The sequence below is a fragment of the Notothenia rossii genome (assembly GCF_949606895.1).
Source record: "Notothenia rossii genome assembly, chromosome: 1".
NCBI classification, from domain to species: Eukaryota; Metazoa; Chordata; class Actinopteri; order Perciformes; family Nototheniidae; genus Notothenia; species Notothenia rossii.
The window spans coordinates 78,370,255-78,388,803 of NC_136912.1; the positions used below are offsets into that span (position 1 = coordinate 78,370,255).

Genomic DNA, 18,549 nt, shown 5'->3' on the forward strand with positions numbered 1-18,549 from the left:
GCAGCTCTGGTGCTTTGGTCCAGCTTTGAAGGCCGTTCTTATTACTGGCACAGAGCGCGGGTCAGAATGGCAAGCCGGCAGCATACTATTAAAGCCTAATGAAAGGAATCTCTGCAGGGTCTGAGATCTGCTGTGGCCAGAGGAGCCTGTGTCTCTGCCCGTTGTTCTGCGGCTACTCTCCTCACCATCTCTAGCTTTTTTTATTCCATCTTTTTATCTGGCCTCATTGCCATCTCTCCCGTCTCTGTCTGTCATTTTCTGTGTCTCTCTCAGTCTTTCCCTTTGTCTGCTTTATCTCTAAACCTTCTTTTAGTTTCCCTCTGTGTCTGCACAAGATCATTTTTGCACTCAGTTGCCCCCTAAAAAATAAGGTATGGTATTTCTGTTTAGTTTCACGCGTTCAATCATTATTCTGTAGAAAAGTAAATCATGATTTTAACTAAACTATAAACTAAATGCAATTTCATTTTTTTAAGGAAACTTGAATAAATACAGATGTTTAGAAAGCAATATAAAAAATATATGAGAAGGAATTATAACCTGTTTAACTTTATCACACTAGCTAAACATGCAAAATGAAACTGATTGATGCCAATAGTCAAAGCAAATATTTAATTAAAAACACAATCATGTATTTTGCATCGACTTGGGTATCGAGAATCATGGAATTTTACTGTTATTAGAACCGTTTTTATGCTGTCAGGACATCCCTATTTTGGAAATCACAAGCTCAAGGTTTTACTGATTACTCTCCGAACCTGCAGGGACCTCATATTACCAAGTGTGTTCTACCATTAAACCCTAATGACATTATTAGAAACCAAACTTAAAAATCGAATCCCTTGATTCATACCCATAAACCCGTGATATTCCCTCTGAGAATAATCATGACATCTATTGTCGTCATTTATCCTCCTTCGACATGTAGGCCAAAAAGGTTTCTCCTCTCCAAACGCGGAAATGTCTTGACATCAGGGATCGAATCCTGGGTTCCACTCTCATAACATTCATACAAAGCAGTATTGCTTAGCCCTCACCTTGCTCATTTGTAGCAAAAGCAGGATAATAACCTGTAGCTTTGACATGCACTCTGAAAACACATCACATTGGTATGCATGCCTTTCTGTGGTCAAGCAGTTCTTAGCTTTGATATGCCTTAAACAACATTTTCCAGTCACTAGCATACGTGGGTTTATCTGCTGGTCTAATAAAATAATACTATTGTTCAGGAAGAGAGGTTTGGTAAACATTATTGGACTTGCTCGTATAGATTGTTTGACACTTGTAAAGCATTATAATAATAGGAATAATAATGGAGGAATAGGAATCAGCCCTTTTGTCTTTTTTTGCCTGAAAGGAACAACAACTGCTCGTCACAACTAGTGCTACATCTTCTCATGGATCTACAATTTGAATGCAACGTTTTTTTCCATACATTTTAATAGAGCATTAAACACTTAGATATTATATTCTCTCCAACTCTTATGCTTTTCATTCTTTCTTTCTCAGTAACCTTCAGTATATGGTCCAGATTTGATATCACTGAGGAAACAGGAAATTGTTCAGGAAGTTTGTCCTTTACCCTATATTAGAACACAGACTGATTCTTCCCCTTTAAAAGACCTGATAAAAGTCAGTTATCAGTTCATCAATTATTCGGTGCCAAAAAATCGACATGTATCGTTGTGTTAAACGTTTTTCCTAGTTTCAATTCAACAGTCCACCCAATCAAGCTTTCATACCATCATATATATTTATTCTGCATTATGTATTTTCTCTCTCCATCAACCAAGGCTCAGCTGTCCTTGTGCCTTTACACATTGCAAATGAATGCATATCCATGCAAATTCTTAAAAAAGAAAGGCTGAGAATTTGAATATTTTGCTTAAAGCTGCACCCAGGTCGACCCTGCCATTCGGCATTTGAAAGCAGTGTGTGTCTGTTTGAATACTGAGGATCTCTCTTTGTCATGTTCGCCAGAGGGGCTCGGTGAGCGAACCAGCACCGGCAGGATGGGCAGAGATCGGCTGGGTAGCTGCACACAGACAGACTAATTGGGAAAAGGGGGGTGAGAGGGGGGACGAGGGGTGCTGGTAAGGGTGAGGAAAAGGTGGGGTGTACAGGAGGGGGGGATTCTAAGATGACGACAGGGGGTTTGGGAGGGAGGTGAAAGAGGACGGAGAGTGGGGGATGGAGGGAATGTGAGAGAAGGGAAGAGGAAGAGAGAAGGTGATGAAGAGGGCACAAGAGCATGTGGGACGAAGAGGTGAAAGAAGGGTGAGTGGAGACACTGTGGTTTCCGGCGCTGATGTGTGAGTAGCCCTGCTGACGATGTCATTATACTGTTGAAGTGCTGGCTGGATAACCAGCGTCCCTGCCTGCAAACCACTGCAGCCCAAAACTCCATTATACCGCCTGACACATATGGAAAAGATAGCTCTGCACACGCTGCTTTTCTTGCTGTTATTAAACACATTCAACAGGAACTGGTCCCTCTCGACTTTTACCTTAAAGCATACTTTTGATTCCAGCAGAGCGAGCATCAGTTGGGGAATACTTTCATATACATGAATAGTAAAAAAAAAAAAAAGATCGTGTGAGGTGTGACAATATTCATGTGAACTATTTATGTGTTCAACAGACCGTTGCTCACTACACTTTGCAATACAGAGTTGCCATAGTTAAAAGGTAATGAATTCTAAATAGAGTTGTGAGGAGGAACCAGCTGTTCATTTATTTATGTTATAGCTTATTTGTATCGGAATTTAAATCAGAAACATGTTTATCGACCCCCGTGGGAAATTGGCTTATGTGCGCAAACATTGGGCATGTTTCCCTTAAAACAAGGCATTTAATCTTTGACAATTCCACAAATTATTTTTTGTAGACTTTAAATGGGAGCGATAAGCAAAGAGGCATCGCTATTGGCCACTTCTCCAGCTGATGTCCTCTTTGTTAACTTTGTACATCCTAAGTTATCTTGACATTTTTAACCTCACAGAATCGTTTTGGCTGAAATTGTCTATTTTTAACAGATTTTGCTCTGTTGTAAATTAAACTGAACACAAAATACTCCAATATATACATTTTATAAGTGCATTACTGCTACTTTTTTACTTAAACATAAATCAATCTGTGTGCAATATTGCTGCCCACGCAATGTGGTTATTCTGCAAGTTAACAGCTAAATAAAACCCCCAATATATTATGCTGCCCTAACCAGTCCTTTGATGACTCGTGCACATTAGCTCACCACGTGTGACACACTCTCCAGAGCTTTGCATAGTCACTGTTAAATCCTCACAGATATGTGCAGTACACTCTTGGAAGTTCAAATTTGTTTTACTACCATCAAAACATAAATTGATTTCTATTTATGTCCATATGGTATGAAAACTCGTCTGGCAAAAACGTAGGTAATTCATCACAGTGAACATCTTGTTTGCATTATTTTGAGTTATGTTATTTTTGTGTGGTAACGCAGCGCAGGCTTTTCAAATCAGTCTTTCAATTGCATTACCTGGAAATAATAAATTAACTTTGACAAAAAAATAAAAGCCGGCACAATGTTCACTATGATGGATTATACAGTAAAAATCCCATTCAGAAAATCTAAAACAGCACAGCATGCTTTGAAAACGGCTGACAGTAATGTAAAGTATATGTGAATTGAAGTAATGGGCTAACACATGCAAAAACACTGATATAGTCCTTCTTAAAGTGTGTTTCTAATATAGGTATACCAGTGGTACATTTACAAATGTGCCTGCCTCTGGCCTCCATTCCTCCCAGAACCACAGCCTGTATGGGGGGCTCTGGGGGCCACGCTGCTATGAACTAGGTTGAGTTACACTGGGAAGCTAGCTAGATTGATCTGGCTGCAGTAGCCAGGGGAATATAAAGCAGGGCAGGGGCTTAAAGTCTGAGTCCCCCCAGGGAGGAGTCCTCGCTGCTTGGGGAGAGGGGCATGAACTGGGCTGCTCTTCTCTCCCCCCCTTCCTTCCCCTCGTTCCTTCTGTTGCTGTGTCCGTCCATCGAATATCTTCTCCATCGCTCCTTCCACAACATATTCAATTCTGTCAATCTCTCTGTTTGCCTCTCCCCTTCTCTTTAACTTTCGTTAAAAAAAAAAACTCATAGTTTTTGATTTTTGGCCTTTTTCACTTTAACTCCTTACTTGCCTTTTTTTTTTAATCCATTTCTCTGCAACACTCCTGCCTCTCACCTCTTTCTTCGCAAGCGTATGGGAAAATGAAGGTTGCTCATGAAGTTCACACCCAAAATGAAACACCATGGCCCATGCAGAGTTTTGCTTTTAATCCGTTAATAACAAACTGTTTAACATCATTCTGTCCACTTGCTGTGATCTTAAAAGCTGTTTTTTTGATCCTTTTTAGTGTTGGGGAGTGGCCAAAAAAAGGTGTTGCGTGCATAGAGCCCACAGAGTATGATCTGTCACCTGTCAAATCCCTCCATACCCCTGTATGCCTTAACTATAGCTTAATCCACCACAATTACTTTTAATATAATTAGGCTAGAGCATGTATAAAAGTCAAGTCTAGATCTATTTTTAAGAGTATAAAAGCGAAATTGTCGCTCTGTGCTGCAAAGTTTGTTGCGTTTCCCCCATTGTATGTTGCTATCCTGCAGGGCCGCCATGCAAAGCCGCTGTGTGCTGCTGTGTGCTGCTGTGTGCTGCTGTAGTGTTGTGGTGCAGTGATAGCAGGATCGTCCGCTGGGGGAACCCAGAGTATTCTGTCTCACTGAGTGATACCCCTGTCTCCACTCACGATAAACAGTACATACACACACACTCACACACACAACTGTCTGCCAAGCCCAGCCTAGCAGCAGATTCCTCCTCCACCTCCCCACCAACCCCCCCCCCCCTTACAAAGCTGCAAATATATTAGCTGCCTCTTTTTCTTTTGTCTTGGGAAAATGGCAAGCAGGGTGTGTGTGTGTGTGTGTGTGTGTGTGTGTGTGTGTGTGTGTGTGTGTGTGTGTGTGTGTGTGTGTGTGTGTGTGTGTGTGTGTGTGTGTGTGTGTGTGTGTGTGTGTGTGTGTGTGTGTGTGTGTGTGTGTGTGTGTGTGTGTGTGTGTGTGTGTGTGTGTGTGTGTGTGTGTGTGTGTGTGTGTGTGTGTGTGGTGGGCTCACTGTACTAAAAACTGCGGAAGAACACCCCCCTTTGTGCCGTTCCTGTTTAGACATATCCCCACGGTATAGGGCCCAGTCATGGACAGAGGGACGTGGAAAGAGATGCGAGTGAGAGTTATCAGTTCCACAGGTATGATGTAGAAAACAGACTGCCAGATGAGGAAAAGTAAGATTATGAGTCGCACATTGCATACAAGCTGTCTTCTTGGTTAAAAACTCAAAGGGATGTTGGAACAGGAACACTGTTGAACTCACGATAAAGGGGCGATTCATCCAAAACATATTTTCTCACTTACTAGTGGTATGCCATACAGATAGTTTTGGTTTTATTCTCGGGTTTTCAGATATGTTTTATTTTTTTTGCAAGATATTCACATCCCTTTACCCTTATGGGACTTCTTTCTAGCTGATTTCTCGATCGAATAAGGAGTTTTGACAGTGAAGTCTGTAAATTATCCAGACCCTGATTATAAAAAGCAGGCCACTAATGACATGCCATTTTATTAATTTTGTAAGAACCTAAAAATACATTATTTTCATACATTATATTTATGTTTGTAAATCTCAGTGTGCCTCTTGACCTCATACACTACAACAATAACATAATGATTATTTTTTCTCTCCAGCAATTTCCCTTAAAAGTTTGTATTGATTTTCCATTCATAAAAAACATTAAGTAAAAGAAGTAAAGAAGAGTTGGTATTATATTAATGTAAATACATTAGAGCTGAACCAATATGTCGACTAACCAGAAGGCAGAATCTCTTCAGGCTAATATGTCGAACATTTACTGATTTTAGTCGCCCACATGTCACTGTTTACTGCTTTATCATTGAATATCTTTAGGCTTTGGACTGTTAGTCAGATCTGAGTTCCCAAGAGCACAAAGTAAGACCTTAAATGGTTTTGGAAATGTTCTCACTATGATTTACGTTATTTCAACCAATCAATGAACAGAAATAAACAAACAACAGCTTATCAAGTCATTATGGAAGTGTTATCCCTATAGTGCAGTGGTTCCCTGGGGGGCGCAGAGGCATGAAAGGGGGAGACGAGGAGGGAAAATGGTTATTAAAAAAAAAAGAAAATCATAATTTGAAAAATTATTGATTCGAAAATAATATGATACAGTACTATTACGTCTGGGTTACTGTGTTTCATTAAAGCTCGGCTCTGTGTGTGTGTGAAACGAGCCATTTTGTGTGTGTGCGCGAGCGAGAGAGAGCGCACCGGTACCAGAGATCGTTGTTGTGCTAGCGAGCTACGCTAACCGATATAAGGAGTTTTTTCAACAACAAAGTGGAGGAGAGTCCTCTCCTGTCAGACTGAGAGACTCAGTGAGCTAAAGGACTCTCAGTGTTATCTCAGTGGGTCTCAAACGTTTTGGTCACCATTAATGTAAACAATTATTTCCGAGACACAGATTTATATGATCATTATAGTTATAAAAAAAATAAGAGAATAAATGAAAAACAGGTATGAAATACTATATGACAGTAAAAAAATAATAAAGTTTAAAAGGGTGATTTGTAAAATATCCATAAAGAAAAAGTAAATCTGTTTACAGTTCTGTTTCAAATGGGTGTTGAGAGATGTATCCATAGATCTCTTCATTTTGCTCTCAAAGTGCACCAGATTGATGCTTTTAACTTCAATATTTAAAAATAAATCTTCCCGGGGGAGCTTGCCCCTGGACCCCCCTATGTAAGGTCCACAGACCACCTATAAAAATAGCACTTTACCCCTGCTTACACCTATATGCCGTGAGCTGATTATCGAGCCTTCATTGTAACAGTCGCGGGTACATTGTGTGTGCGTGGGGATTGTTAAAGTAGAAAATTCCACTGTAGCGACCGGTACATTAATGGGAAACCCTAAATGTTTCAGCACTCTCTATGAAACGTCAAGCTACCCCACAGCACCCCCAAAATAAAATCTCTGGCACTGCCACTGAGCCTGACTTGTGTTGGGGGGGCCCGACTTTTTTTTTTCTCCAAAGGGGGGGCCTGACAGAAAAAGTTTGGGAACTACTGCTATAGTGCATTGATACATACGGTAGGGATAACGTAGCTATTGTCTGATTTAATAAAGTCTCTTTAATGGCTAAAGACAACACATTAAAATAAAAGACTGTATGGCTTCAGATTCCTAAGGGAGGCTCTAAGACTGATATGTAAACAGTATATGGTATGAAGAATGTATATAAATATATTTATATAAAGCATGTCTGCTGTCACATTATACACACATTCAAACACATCACTTCCCTCTGGTCCCGTATGAGATCAGAGTCTCTACAGCCCCTACACTGTCACTCAAACAGAGACAACTGATGTGGGCGGGGCTGTGACAACTCTCAAATCTGGCAAGTCAAATGTTTTTATTTATTAAGATAGCGTGTTTGTGTGTGTTTGTGTGTGATTGTGCACGTGTGTGTCTGTTTGGGTTGTGTGCCATATGCAGTGCGCCAGGGAGGGCTCTCTGGAACATATTGGTGTGCGTACATAGTGGTTAATAATAGTAGCAAACGCATACAGCGATGGCAGCTCTGATGTGTGTGACAGTTTTACAGCCGCACACGCCAAGAGACACACATACACACACACACACACACACACACACACACACACACACACACACACACACACACACACACACACACACACACACAGACACACAGCAGAGACGAAGACCTCCTCTGCCACCGAGCCCTCAGTCTTTGTTGAGTTCTCAATTTTATCACAGATCCTGATAAGTAAAAACAACCACTTCCCACCCACCCCGCCTCGCCTTCCCGCCCCTCCCGTATGCTCCATATGTGGGCACACACACACACACACACACACACACACACACACACACACACACACACACACACACACACACACACACACACACACACACACGTCAAACTCAGCCGCCCACCCACATACACACAAACACGTACAAATGCACATGCTTAACCACCCTCTCACATTGAATGCACAAAGTCCTTGAAGTAGGCAGGCAGTCACATACATCATACAGTCAAATACACACACACACACACACACACACACACACACACACACACACACACACACACACACACACACACACACACACACACACACAGCCCCCCCCCCTTCTGTCATAGCTCATTGTTGCTGTTGCTGGCTTGTCTGTGGCGATGGTCGTGTTGTGCTGGGGTGGCAGCTTTAAGTTTTGATAAGGAGGGGCACAGGAGGGGGGGGGCGATCAGTGACATACTCCCCACAGCGAGGTCTTAGCCACAGAATGGAGCCGAAGACACCCAACCTGTCGTTCGGATCCGTCTCTGGGGGGGAGGCAGAGTGAGAGGTTGTGGAGCAGCTGCATCACTCGGCTCGAACGTCTCCCTTCAGAGAGAAGAGACAGACCTTGGGCTCAGTGGCCGAGCTTGGCAGGCGGACCAAGAGAAAGAGAGACGGCGAGGGAGGCCAGAGCAGACAGACACCCTGTCCCAGGGATTAGTGTGTGAGGCTGGCAGAGCCGGGCCACAACACAGGAAGAGGTAGCAGGAAGACAGACGGGGGGAAAAGACCCGGAGCCTGGTGACCGCTCTGTGCCAGGTTAGCAGCCAGTGAGAGGGTAGACAGACAGAACCACAGACAGAGAGACAGGCCGAGCCACAGACAGAGCCACAGATAGATCCATAATCATAGTCAAACTCAACTTTATTATCAGTGTGTGTGGTACAAACAGGGAGACGGATATGCCGTTTCTCACCGTCAATAACATATATTACAAAAAATATATATAAATAAAAAAAATATTCACAGACGTATCCACAGTCAGAGCGGGGAGCAGGTTCCTCTGGTCTGGAGAGGCTCACCCATATGGTGCTCCACTCTGTCCCTGTTCCCTGTCTAAATCCATATGCTGCTGGTGAAAAGTTGCCCCCCTCTCCCCTTCCCTCCCACCTCGCTTGCAGACCCTCAGCCTCCCTACACTCCCCCATCCCACAAGGGAGGTGTTGGGAGGTAAAGCCCCGGAGGCTTGTACCCCCCCACCCCCCTACATCTTAACCCCTCAGAGCTGCTTAGCCCATTGTCACTACAATCTGCCACCATCGCCTTAGTGTTGTGTCCCCGGTCTCTCCTCTCTCTCTTTCTTTCTTTCCTTCTCGCTCTCCCTTTATCTTTTCATCTCCCTTTGGCACCCGATAATCGATGAACTTATTAACTGCTAATTATTCAAGCTGTGGATCGAGGATCCCTCCCAAATCTCGGCAAAAAAAGGGAACCTTTTCACTGTGTTCTGCCAATTGAAGGGGTTTATATTGCCCATTCATTTGGATTAAGTGCATTTAGGCTGCAGTGTTTGGGATGTGAAGACTTTGTCTGATTGCTATCAGCAGCATTTAACATTAATCCTCATTTTGTTTAGCCAGTTGATAGCACCCACTTAGTGTAAGCCCAAGAGATTTTCGTATTGAAGTGCACAGGTATTATTTGTTTTCCCTGATATGTGTCTTTCTCTTAAAAGGTGTGTGTCTTTCTCTCTGTTCTGGTTTCTCAGGAGGTCCTTCAGACGATACCAAAGTTCTGCTTTCCCTTTGACGTGGAAAGGTACGATTCCTCTCCCTCAATGCTTCTTCGTTTAAGCACTACAGCTCACTTCCACCTCTTTTGAAAACATGCACACACTCCGCACGCACAATCACACACACATAAACACGCACGTACACACAAAAACACTACAATACACATACACATGTGCATTTGAAAAAAGGAAATGAGATGATGTGTGTTTTTCGTATCACACTGATACGGTGAAATTACCATCATTCCTATGAACATTCACAGGATGATTTACTAACTTTCAAAGTGTAATGATGAGTGTATTTCATATTGTGATTGCTAGTTGCCTCTCAGGTATTGAACCCCTGCAGATCTGAACATTTCTTGAACACAATCTGTGCTAGCTGTACCTGCGAAAAACATCCCAAAAACATTAACATATCCCAAAAAATGTAAAGGTTTTGATGCTGAGGACACTATAACGAGGTACGATGCTGATGAGGTCATCAGTTACCTGCGCACTTGAATAGTTGTGCACAGTAGTTTATACAGTAAATTCCTGAGAGTTAGAGAGCACAGATTCTAAGGAAGAGTCTTTTCCTTTGCTAATAATATAGGCCTGATGCGGCCAGCTGCTCTCTGAAAAGTACCGACTTCTTTATTTTGAGCATGGAAAATGACATGTTAAAATACCCATTGTAAAGACACAGAGAGAGAAATGGGGGGGGGCTGCTCTTTCTTTTACTGAAGCTGAGCTGCTGCCATCTAGTGGTTTAGGAATGTGCAGAGATTCTCTCAAATGTACCTTGGGCTTTAAAAAGATTTGTACAGTTTTTCAAGCAGCCATATTGGCTGCCATTCAGATGTGACATCAGATTTGGACCAAGACTAGAGAATTAGCTCATGGTGAGATTTTGTCTGAGAATGAGTTTGGTTCTAATCCAGCCAGACAACATTGTGTTTTCTTATATAGTATTCTAAGTGTATATGATTTTGTAGATTTACTGCACCCAATTGTATTCAGTTGATTGTTGAGTCATTATGGTGTTGGCCCTGTGTGAGTATGTGTCCCCTATGTCTGGCCCCAGGGTCTCCCAGAATCAGGTGGGGCAGAACTTCACCTTTGTGCTGACGGACATCGACGGCAAGCAGAGGTTTGGTTTCTGCCGACTCACTCAAGGCTGCCGGGTCTGCATATGCCTGCTCAGGTAACACACACACACACACACACACACACACACACACACACACACACACACACACACACACACACACACACACACACACACACACACACACACACACACACACACACACACACACACACACACACACACACACACACACACACACACACACACACACACACACACACACACACACACACACACACACACACACACACACACACACACACACACACACACACACCATGCACATGCACACATGCACGTTCACATGCTCACTAATTCTTGTTTTGCTTTTAATACTCCAAGATACTGTACGTGTCTATTTCATTTGTTTTATTTCTGTCTTGTATTTTGTTCTTGTTGTCCTAATGAACTTACTGCTTACTGTAAGACAATCTTTAACACTAGGTTTCATACCATTTGTATTTTTTTAAAAGAACAAATACATCCAATTCCCATAAATAATGTCAATAGATAACTGGATGTTCTAGAAGTTATGCTGCACTTCACAAGTCCAAACATATAAAAATCAGCCTTTCATATTTAAAAATCTGAATCACGAGAATGTGAGGAAAAAGACCTTTTCAAACACCAGTGCCTTTGTTTTCCCATTCAAATAACCAAGAGTTGTTTTGCCCTTTTAAAAAAAAGATAATCTATGGATTGGTCTCAGAGCTATATATATATATATATATATATATATATATATATATATATATATATATATACTCTATCTATACTGTATATACTGTAGGGCTGCATTTATTTCTCAAGTTTGATGAAAAAAATTAATTTACTAGATCTTAGAAAGGCAAACTGATTTTTTTAGACAGCATTTCTATTCATTCTCACACTTCACACTGAGCTGCACTATGCCAGAATAACACATTTATATTCTCATCTGCCCACACAAATATGTTAGTGATGTGCCTATAATTATCCAGAAATTTAGCAGTTTTTGATATTTCATAGGTGGATTCATCTTATCACAGCGTACGTAAATGAGGATACCAAACTCATGGAAAATTGCATTTCTTTGCATAATTACTCTGCAACAAAGGCTATTATCATTTAATTCCCATGTAATTGCATGTTGACACAATATTTTTACAGATGTAATTACCTTAACGTTACAAAGAAGGAGCATTCCAGTGTTAATCTCAGTGGACAGGCTTATGCACTTTAGAATAAACTGAGGAAAATATACAATATAAATACATTTTTAATGAATGTATTAAGCAGTTAAACAAACAACAAACTGGAAATGGAGCACAAAGCCTTTTCTTTTTCTCTGTTGGTGTAAGGCAGCATTGTGTGTGTGTGTGTGTGTGTGTGTGTGTGTGTGTGTGTGTGTGTGTGTGTGTGTGTGTGTGTGTGTGTGTGTGTGTGTGTGTGTGTGTGTGTGTGTGTGTGTGTGTGTGTGTGTGTGTGTGTGTGTGTGTGTGTGTGTGTGTGTGTGTGTGTGTGTGTGTGTGTGTGTGTGTGTGTGTGTGTGTTGGTCTATGTGTGTGTGCGCTGTGCGTGTTGCTGTTGATGGACAGTCGTGGGTTTGTCGCTGCCCTGATGAGCTGCTGTGAAGAACAGTGTCCCTCCTCCCTCACCACCCACCCTCCCCGGCCAGCTTCCGTGGCCTTTGTTTTTCTTTCCTTTCTCTCTCTTTCTCTCCCTCCGTATCTCTTGCTCCCTCTCTCCCTCTCTCTCTCTTTTCTCCTCGTTATTCGGCTACTGCCACAGCGCGACAGCAAAGACGCTTGGCCCATAATTATGCATGAAGCTTCACTGCCAATTAGCAGAGGTTCCCCTGTCCCTCTCGCTGAGTTAGACATGCTAATTCATTTGACATATGATGTATAAAATTCATTATGCATTTTGAGTAGTTTGCATGGCTTGCTTCATTTTTAATAAGACAACGTATAGAACGTTTTTTTTTTTATCGTTAATTTAAATTGTTTGTGTGCTTCCTTTTTTGGGTTATGATCTTTTTTTATTTTCTTAGCATAGATAGAACAAGTGAAAATATTCTAAAGCATGACAAATATTTTTCTTTAAACAGTGTTTTCATTTTGCCATATTAGTTAAGTGATACATTAAGATTGATTTGTGTTAAGAAAGAATAATAACCAAAGAAAAAGGGGAAGAAAATGCAGATCTTGTAAATGGCTAATCTTAAAGAATTATCAGATAAAATGCGCTTGGTGAAATGTAAAGCAGGAAGAACAAGGCCCACTAGTTAATTTTTGATGAATCTATCACTTCCCATGGATATAGGATAAAGGTAATTAAAACAGTTTGCGTCTCAGTGATTGTTGAAGTGCTGGGACCATAAAATTGTCACCTCAGCTTACAGGAGGAAGTGCCTTAATGAGCAGGACAGTTTTATGTGGACAGCCCTTTGTAGTCGGACTGCTAAAGCCGTGGTCGAAAGGGCCGCGCTCCCTTCAGGCAAACTTTAAACAAAACAAGAGGCGAAAAACGCTAATTAAAACTTGTACCATTTTATAGTGTTACTCCCCAATCTTCCCTAAATCTTTGTCCCTCACATTTGTAGGAATTTCTGTTGAAATGCGAGTCATTTCGGAAGGAAGAATGTGTGTTTCCTCAGCTTTTATTTTAACGGCTGCCGCTTCAGAAACACTTTATGGACTGCGTTGCCTCAGTTTTTGGTCACATAGGATCGCCGGAGGACACTTCCTTCCCTGTACTTAACCCTTAACCCGTGAAAGTAAAGGTGTAATGAAATCTTCCACTGCGCCTTCTACAAAGAGTAAGATGACTTACGATTACAGGTGACTGCACTAAAGGAGATTTAAGACTCATCTAAGGAACAGGAATAAGTGTTTTACTTAGCACCCAACAGGTACTTTATGGCTGCAAGAAGGGCTAATAAAAGTTATATGATATTAGGAGCCAATCAAACAGAGAGGTGTACTGAATAAAATAAATATCACATTTTTTTGGTGTGTTTATTTTTATTTCAACTACATTTTTCTTTTGATATATATATATATATAATATGCTCGTTAAAACTATATTAAAACGTCTGATTTCAGCTAGATTTGTGTGTCGTCTCCTGTCTATAATAGCATCATTTTAACTCCCAACGGCAGCTCTGTGTCCCTGTCTTTTGTCAGATATCTCCGTGCCGTTAGGTAGTCTGAGCCGGGGATAAAGAGCACTGCGGGCTGTGAGTGGACCGCAGATTAACTGGTTCATTCTCTGAGTACATGGCACTTTGAGAAGACATGTGTTTAAAATGGCAGGAGAGATTGCGGGGCCCCCACACACTGAGCACTCCTGTGATGGATGCCTCGCTCTCTATCGGAGGATTTGCGAAGCACAAACAGATCTGAGCAATGAACTGTGGCGAGTAGGAGTATCTCTTTAAGCTTTCCAAACTTTAACTTTGCATCAACAGAGAGAGCAGAGTAGGGGTGGGGGGAGGATAAGTAGAACACAACAATACGTCTTAACATTATATTCATCCTATTACATTTGAAGAAAGCATAGAAACCCAAATGCCTATTTTGGGAAGACGTTAGAGGAATATTGATCATTTGTGCTGCCTGCACCAGTGATTATGCATTTTCCTTTAAAACAAAGGATTTTCAGCACTTTGGTGTAGGGGTTTAATGACTGTGAGATCTGTGAGGCCTGACGGCTGCTCTGACAGCGAGAGTCCTATTTACATCCCCTTCAACTGTGAGGAATGGAGGATTAATGTCCAGAAGCCTGGCTTTTTAAACAAGCGTACTGGGGTCAGATAATACAAAGGCTCAACCCCCCCCCTATTCATAACATCAGGCTGAACTTTTTTGTGTAATTGCTAAATGTATACTGAACCCGTATGCAGATATTTGTGTAATATGTTGTTTGACGTGGCAGAAATAGGTCTTCAGGTTGATATCCGGTCAGCATGTGAATTAACATACGCGTGTTTGATTTAGTCGCTCCTGCGAATTTGACCTGATTAAGGAAAATCTTCACACAGACGTCAAAATATTGGCATGTTAAGAGGCTGATTGTTTCAGGCTAATGGTCACTCAGCCTCTCTGATTGGTGCGCTTGGCTGCACTTTTCCAGGAACCTGGCCTGCCATTGGCCCCTCGCGGATTTAGCGATATGAACATTTGCATTCGGTTCACTTTATTGTTTTCTTGTTGTGTGTTAATTCCAGTCTACAGAGCAGCCAGTGACCCATGCCCTGGAAACTACTCAGTCTCCAGCCAACTGCGTGAGCAGGACTTCACTGGCTTAGAAACTCACACAACGCAAGCTTCCCCCTCACAAATACATCATTTATTATACATATGAAACTGCAGATTTAAGCTCTTTGTCAGAGTTTTTATTTGTATTAAATTATCGTCATAATGAATTGTATTTAACATCATTTTCACCCTTTGACATGAGCAAACAACTCCTTTGATTGGTTGGCTCATTTTCCAAATACTTTGTTTCTTCAACCCCTGCATCCAGGCAAGCTAATGAAGCATTAATGGGTTGCTGTTTATTTAATGATAATGTAAAAAAATCCTCATTTATAATCATTATTCATGCAATTTTCAGAAGTGCATTTGAAACCCCCCAAACTAAGTCAAAATTCAATACATTGATAGGAAACCATGTTTTTATTATTTGATTGCATAACATTAAATGAGCCCTCGCAGCTTTTATGCCGAAAGAAAAATGTTGGCCTTCTTCCACATAGAAAGCAACCCGACTTGGCCAAGAATATGTCAACTCTGTAAAGAAAGCCATGCTGCAGATGCTTTTAGCTTATGGTGGGTGTACTCAGCGATTAGCTTTAACACAAACACGGCAGTATAAATTATTTTGAGCTTGTTAATGAATTTATTTATATTACATTCATTCCATAAGGCAATTTTTTTTAAATGCAAAGGGCATAAAAAAAAAGCAGCAGTGAGAGGAGGAGGGGGGCAGGAGGCATCTTGGGCTGCATTTTTGTTAAGCCTGTGCATCTGTGAGCAGCATGCTTGTAAACCATAGCATCTCTCCGCATGACATGATAACTATGTTGTTGTTTTTTTTATAAAGAATATCAATTCCATTGTTTTTTTGTTTTTTTTTCATCTACTTTCTTTTGCTATTGGCTTAAAGGGCATACATGACAGGAATCCTTAGCATGCGGAGGACCCTGGGTACAAAGAATGTCATAATAAGGACTGGATAGCATTTACTTTTTTCCCCTGTTGTCTAGCTCTGTGCTTTTGAGTAGCTGGGAACACAATTCATTATCAATGTGCCGTGCGCACCTGATCTTTCAGTTGTAGGTCACTCACAATAGTCAGGACATACACGCGGTAGTAGGGCAAACCTATACACAACAAACTCAATGCTCTTTACATTTTTACTGTCCAGCAGATAGTGAAATTATTAGAATGAGTTGCAACGCACTGATTTGTTTTTGCAGGAGACTCTTTTGTTTTTTATTTCAACATAAACGCAAACACTGAATCACATGGTGTCTGTTTATTAAAAGAGATGATAACATGATTTCAATGTTCTTAATAAATAATCTGTCTCTCTGACTCTTGCAGCTATGTACCATGGTTTGAAATCTACTACAAGTTGCTGAATACGCTGGCGGACTACCTAACAAAACAGCAGGTAATCATATCTGCTGGATGTATTTATAATTGTATGTATGATGTGGTGTAAGCACATGAGAAATAAGATATGGTGGTTTTGATTTGAGTGAGCAACAAGTACACAGTTTAGTGTTTTCGAAACTGTACTGTGGTAAGATATTTCCCTCCATTCTGTTCTTCTTCTGCATGTTGTCTTTTGTGTGCGAGTTTTGTTCGCCGTCTTGGGGCTCGACTTGGCTCCTGTTGTTAGCGGCAACAATGTTGACATTTCACAGACCAAACGCTGATCTGACACTGGAAGTTATTCCTGATGATTTACTGGAAAACAAATCGTTAAGAAAGAAATGGAAAGACACACACACACACACAAATGCTCACACTTCACAAAAGTCTTTTCCCCTGACTATTCACTGCATTGTACTAGCAAAGGGAGGGAAAATGTAAAATATGCAACAAACTGGGGAGATGTGCAGCGTCTAGCTCAGAGGGTGTAGGTGATGTTCCCATGTTTAGACTGAAGAGAGAAGCAGAGGGAGGGGGGGGGGGCGGAGGAGATGCAGAGAGCTTTGGGACCGCTTTCAATTGTCATGTAGTCACTGCTGCTTCCAAGACCCTTAGAGAGCAATGATCAGGACAGAGAGGCCCGCTATAGAAGACAATCGCAAACATATCACATAAACATTCAACATGCACACACATTTAAGTGATTAAGGGGCAGGATATTCTAATGTGGAAAGAGACAGACAAATAAAACAGACCAGTTTGTGGATAAGGAAGAGAGAGAGCTTGCTGCAAATCCTGGGTGACTGAAGTGTTAGTGTGCATGATTTGGTTTCTATTTACCCCGCTGTCCGTTCCAGGCGAGAGGGAGATGTTGACAGACGAGGGAAGACAGAAGAGCGATGAGGGTTTAAGGCGAGGGGTAAATGAACTGTTTCCCCAGGCCGTGTTGCTGACCATGCGTGTGAGCATTGAGCCTCTCATGACAGGAGGCTGTTCGATCGCACACACCCTCAAACACCCCTCCCTCCCTCCCCCCATTCTCTTTCTCTTACTGTATATGTCCGCCCATTCCTCTCAAGTTTCTATTTCCTTCTGGCGCGCACATACCCACATGTGCACGTTTCCTCAAACAAGCAGCGATTCTTAGCCAAAACCAAAACAAAGTTCTCTGAGAGGGCGAATAGAAAAAAGACTCTAAAGCAAACTGAAGTGCGTAACCTCTGTGTTCACAGTAGTTAGTTTAAGTACAAGTTGCAAGCTGTTGTTTGCTCAGTTGTCGAGCCGAGTGTAAATAGCAATCTTGTTGTAGAGCTCATAAATGCTGGAAGAATAATCCAAGGGCCTGTTATGTGGTCAAGCCAGCTCTCTGACGGCTTCTTAAAGCCCTTGTCTTTGGAGCGGGGACCCCGGCTTAATTACAGACAGCCCGCTCACGGCCGTAAATCAACGCTGCCGGGTAATAAGCGTCTGCAGCCCTACGCTCAGCCGTCTTTTAACCTCACCATTGCTCGTTAAACACATGTCAGTCGGAAGTTTTGGAGCCCTCCAGGCCACGCTGCAGGATTGCCCTCTGGTCTGCAGCAGCGCCTGTCCCAGCACTGTTGTTAAGATTGACACATAACTCGTGACATCAACAAAACAAGTAAATAAAATTCATGTGCCCTATGTTTTAATGTTTTTTCTTTTCCTTTGTTGTTTATTTTCTCTCCCCCAGGAAAATGACTTGAATGACATGCTGAATTCTCTCTATGATCTGCCAGTGCCAAAGCCCTTCACGCCAGTCAACCTGAGTGTGGTAGGTACAGATCTCGTAACCCCCCCCCCCCCCCCTTATCAGAGGCAAGACAGCTGAGACAAGAGGTAAAAAGAGGGAGAGTGGGACAGGCACTGTAGCAGCGTGTTGAATCAGGAAAGAGGCTGCAGAAAACAAGAAATATATAAAAGACAAAAGTAGAGCAACAATTATACTAGACAATAAGTGGAAACAAAGTGAGGAATAATGAGAACAAAAGAGGATTTGACACAATGAGGAGAGTCAAAGATGACATAGA

At 41.8% G+C, this 18,549-nt stretch overlaps 1 protein-coding gene across 2 annotated transcripts in view; it reads left to right on the forward strand.

Annotated features, from left to right (window-relative positions):
• Window positions 1–18,549, forward strand: part of dennd1b (DENN/MADD domain containing 1B) — a 106,011-nt gene that overhangs the window by 32,977 nt on the left and 54,485 nt on the right. For both annotated transcript variants that reach the window (XM_079641956.1, XM_079641957.1), the window contains exons 4-7: window positions 9,698–9,747; window positions 10,788–10,907; window positions 16,445–16,514; window positions 18,213–18,293. In XM_079641956.1, the coding sequence (XP_079498082.1) occupies window positions 9,698–9,747; window positions 10,788–10,907; window positions 16,445–16,514; window positions 18,213–18,293 (321 nt within the window). The remainder of the gene's footprint in view (window positions 1–9,697; window positions 9,748–10,787; window positions 10,908–16,444; window positions 16,515–18,212; window positions 18,294–18,549) is intronic.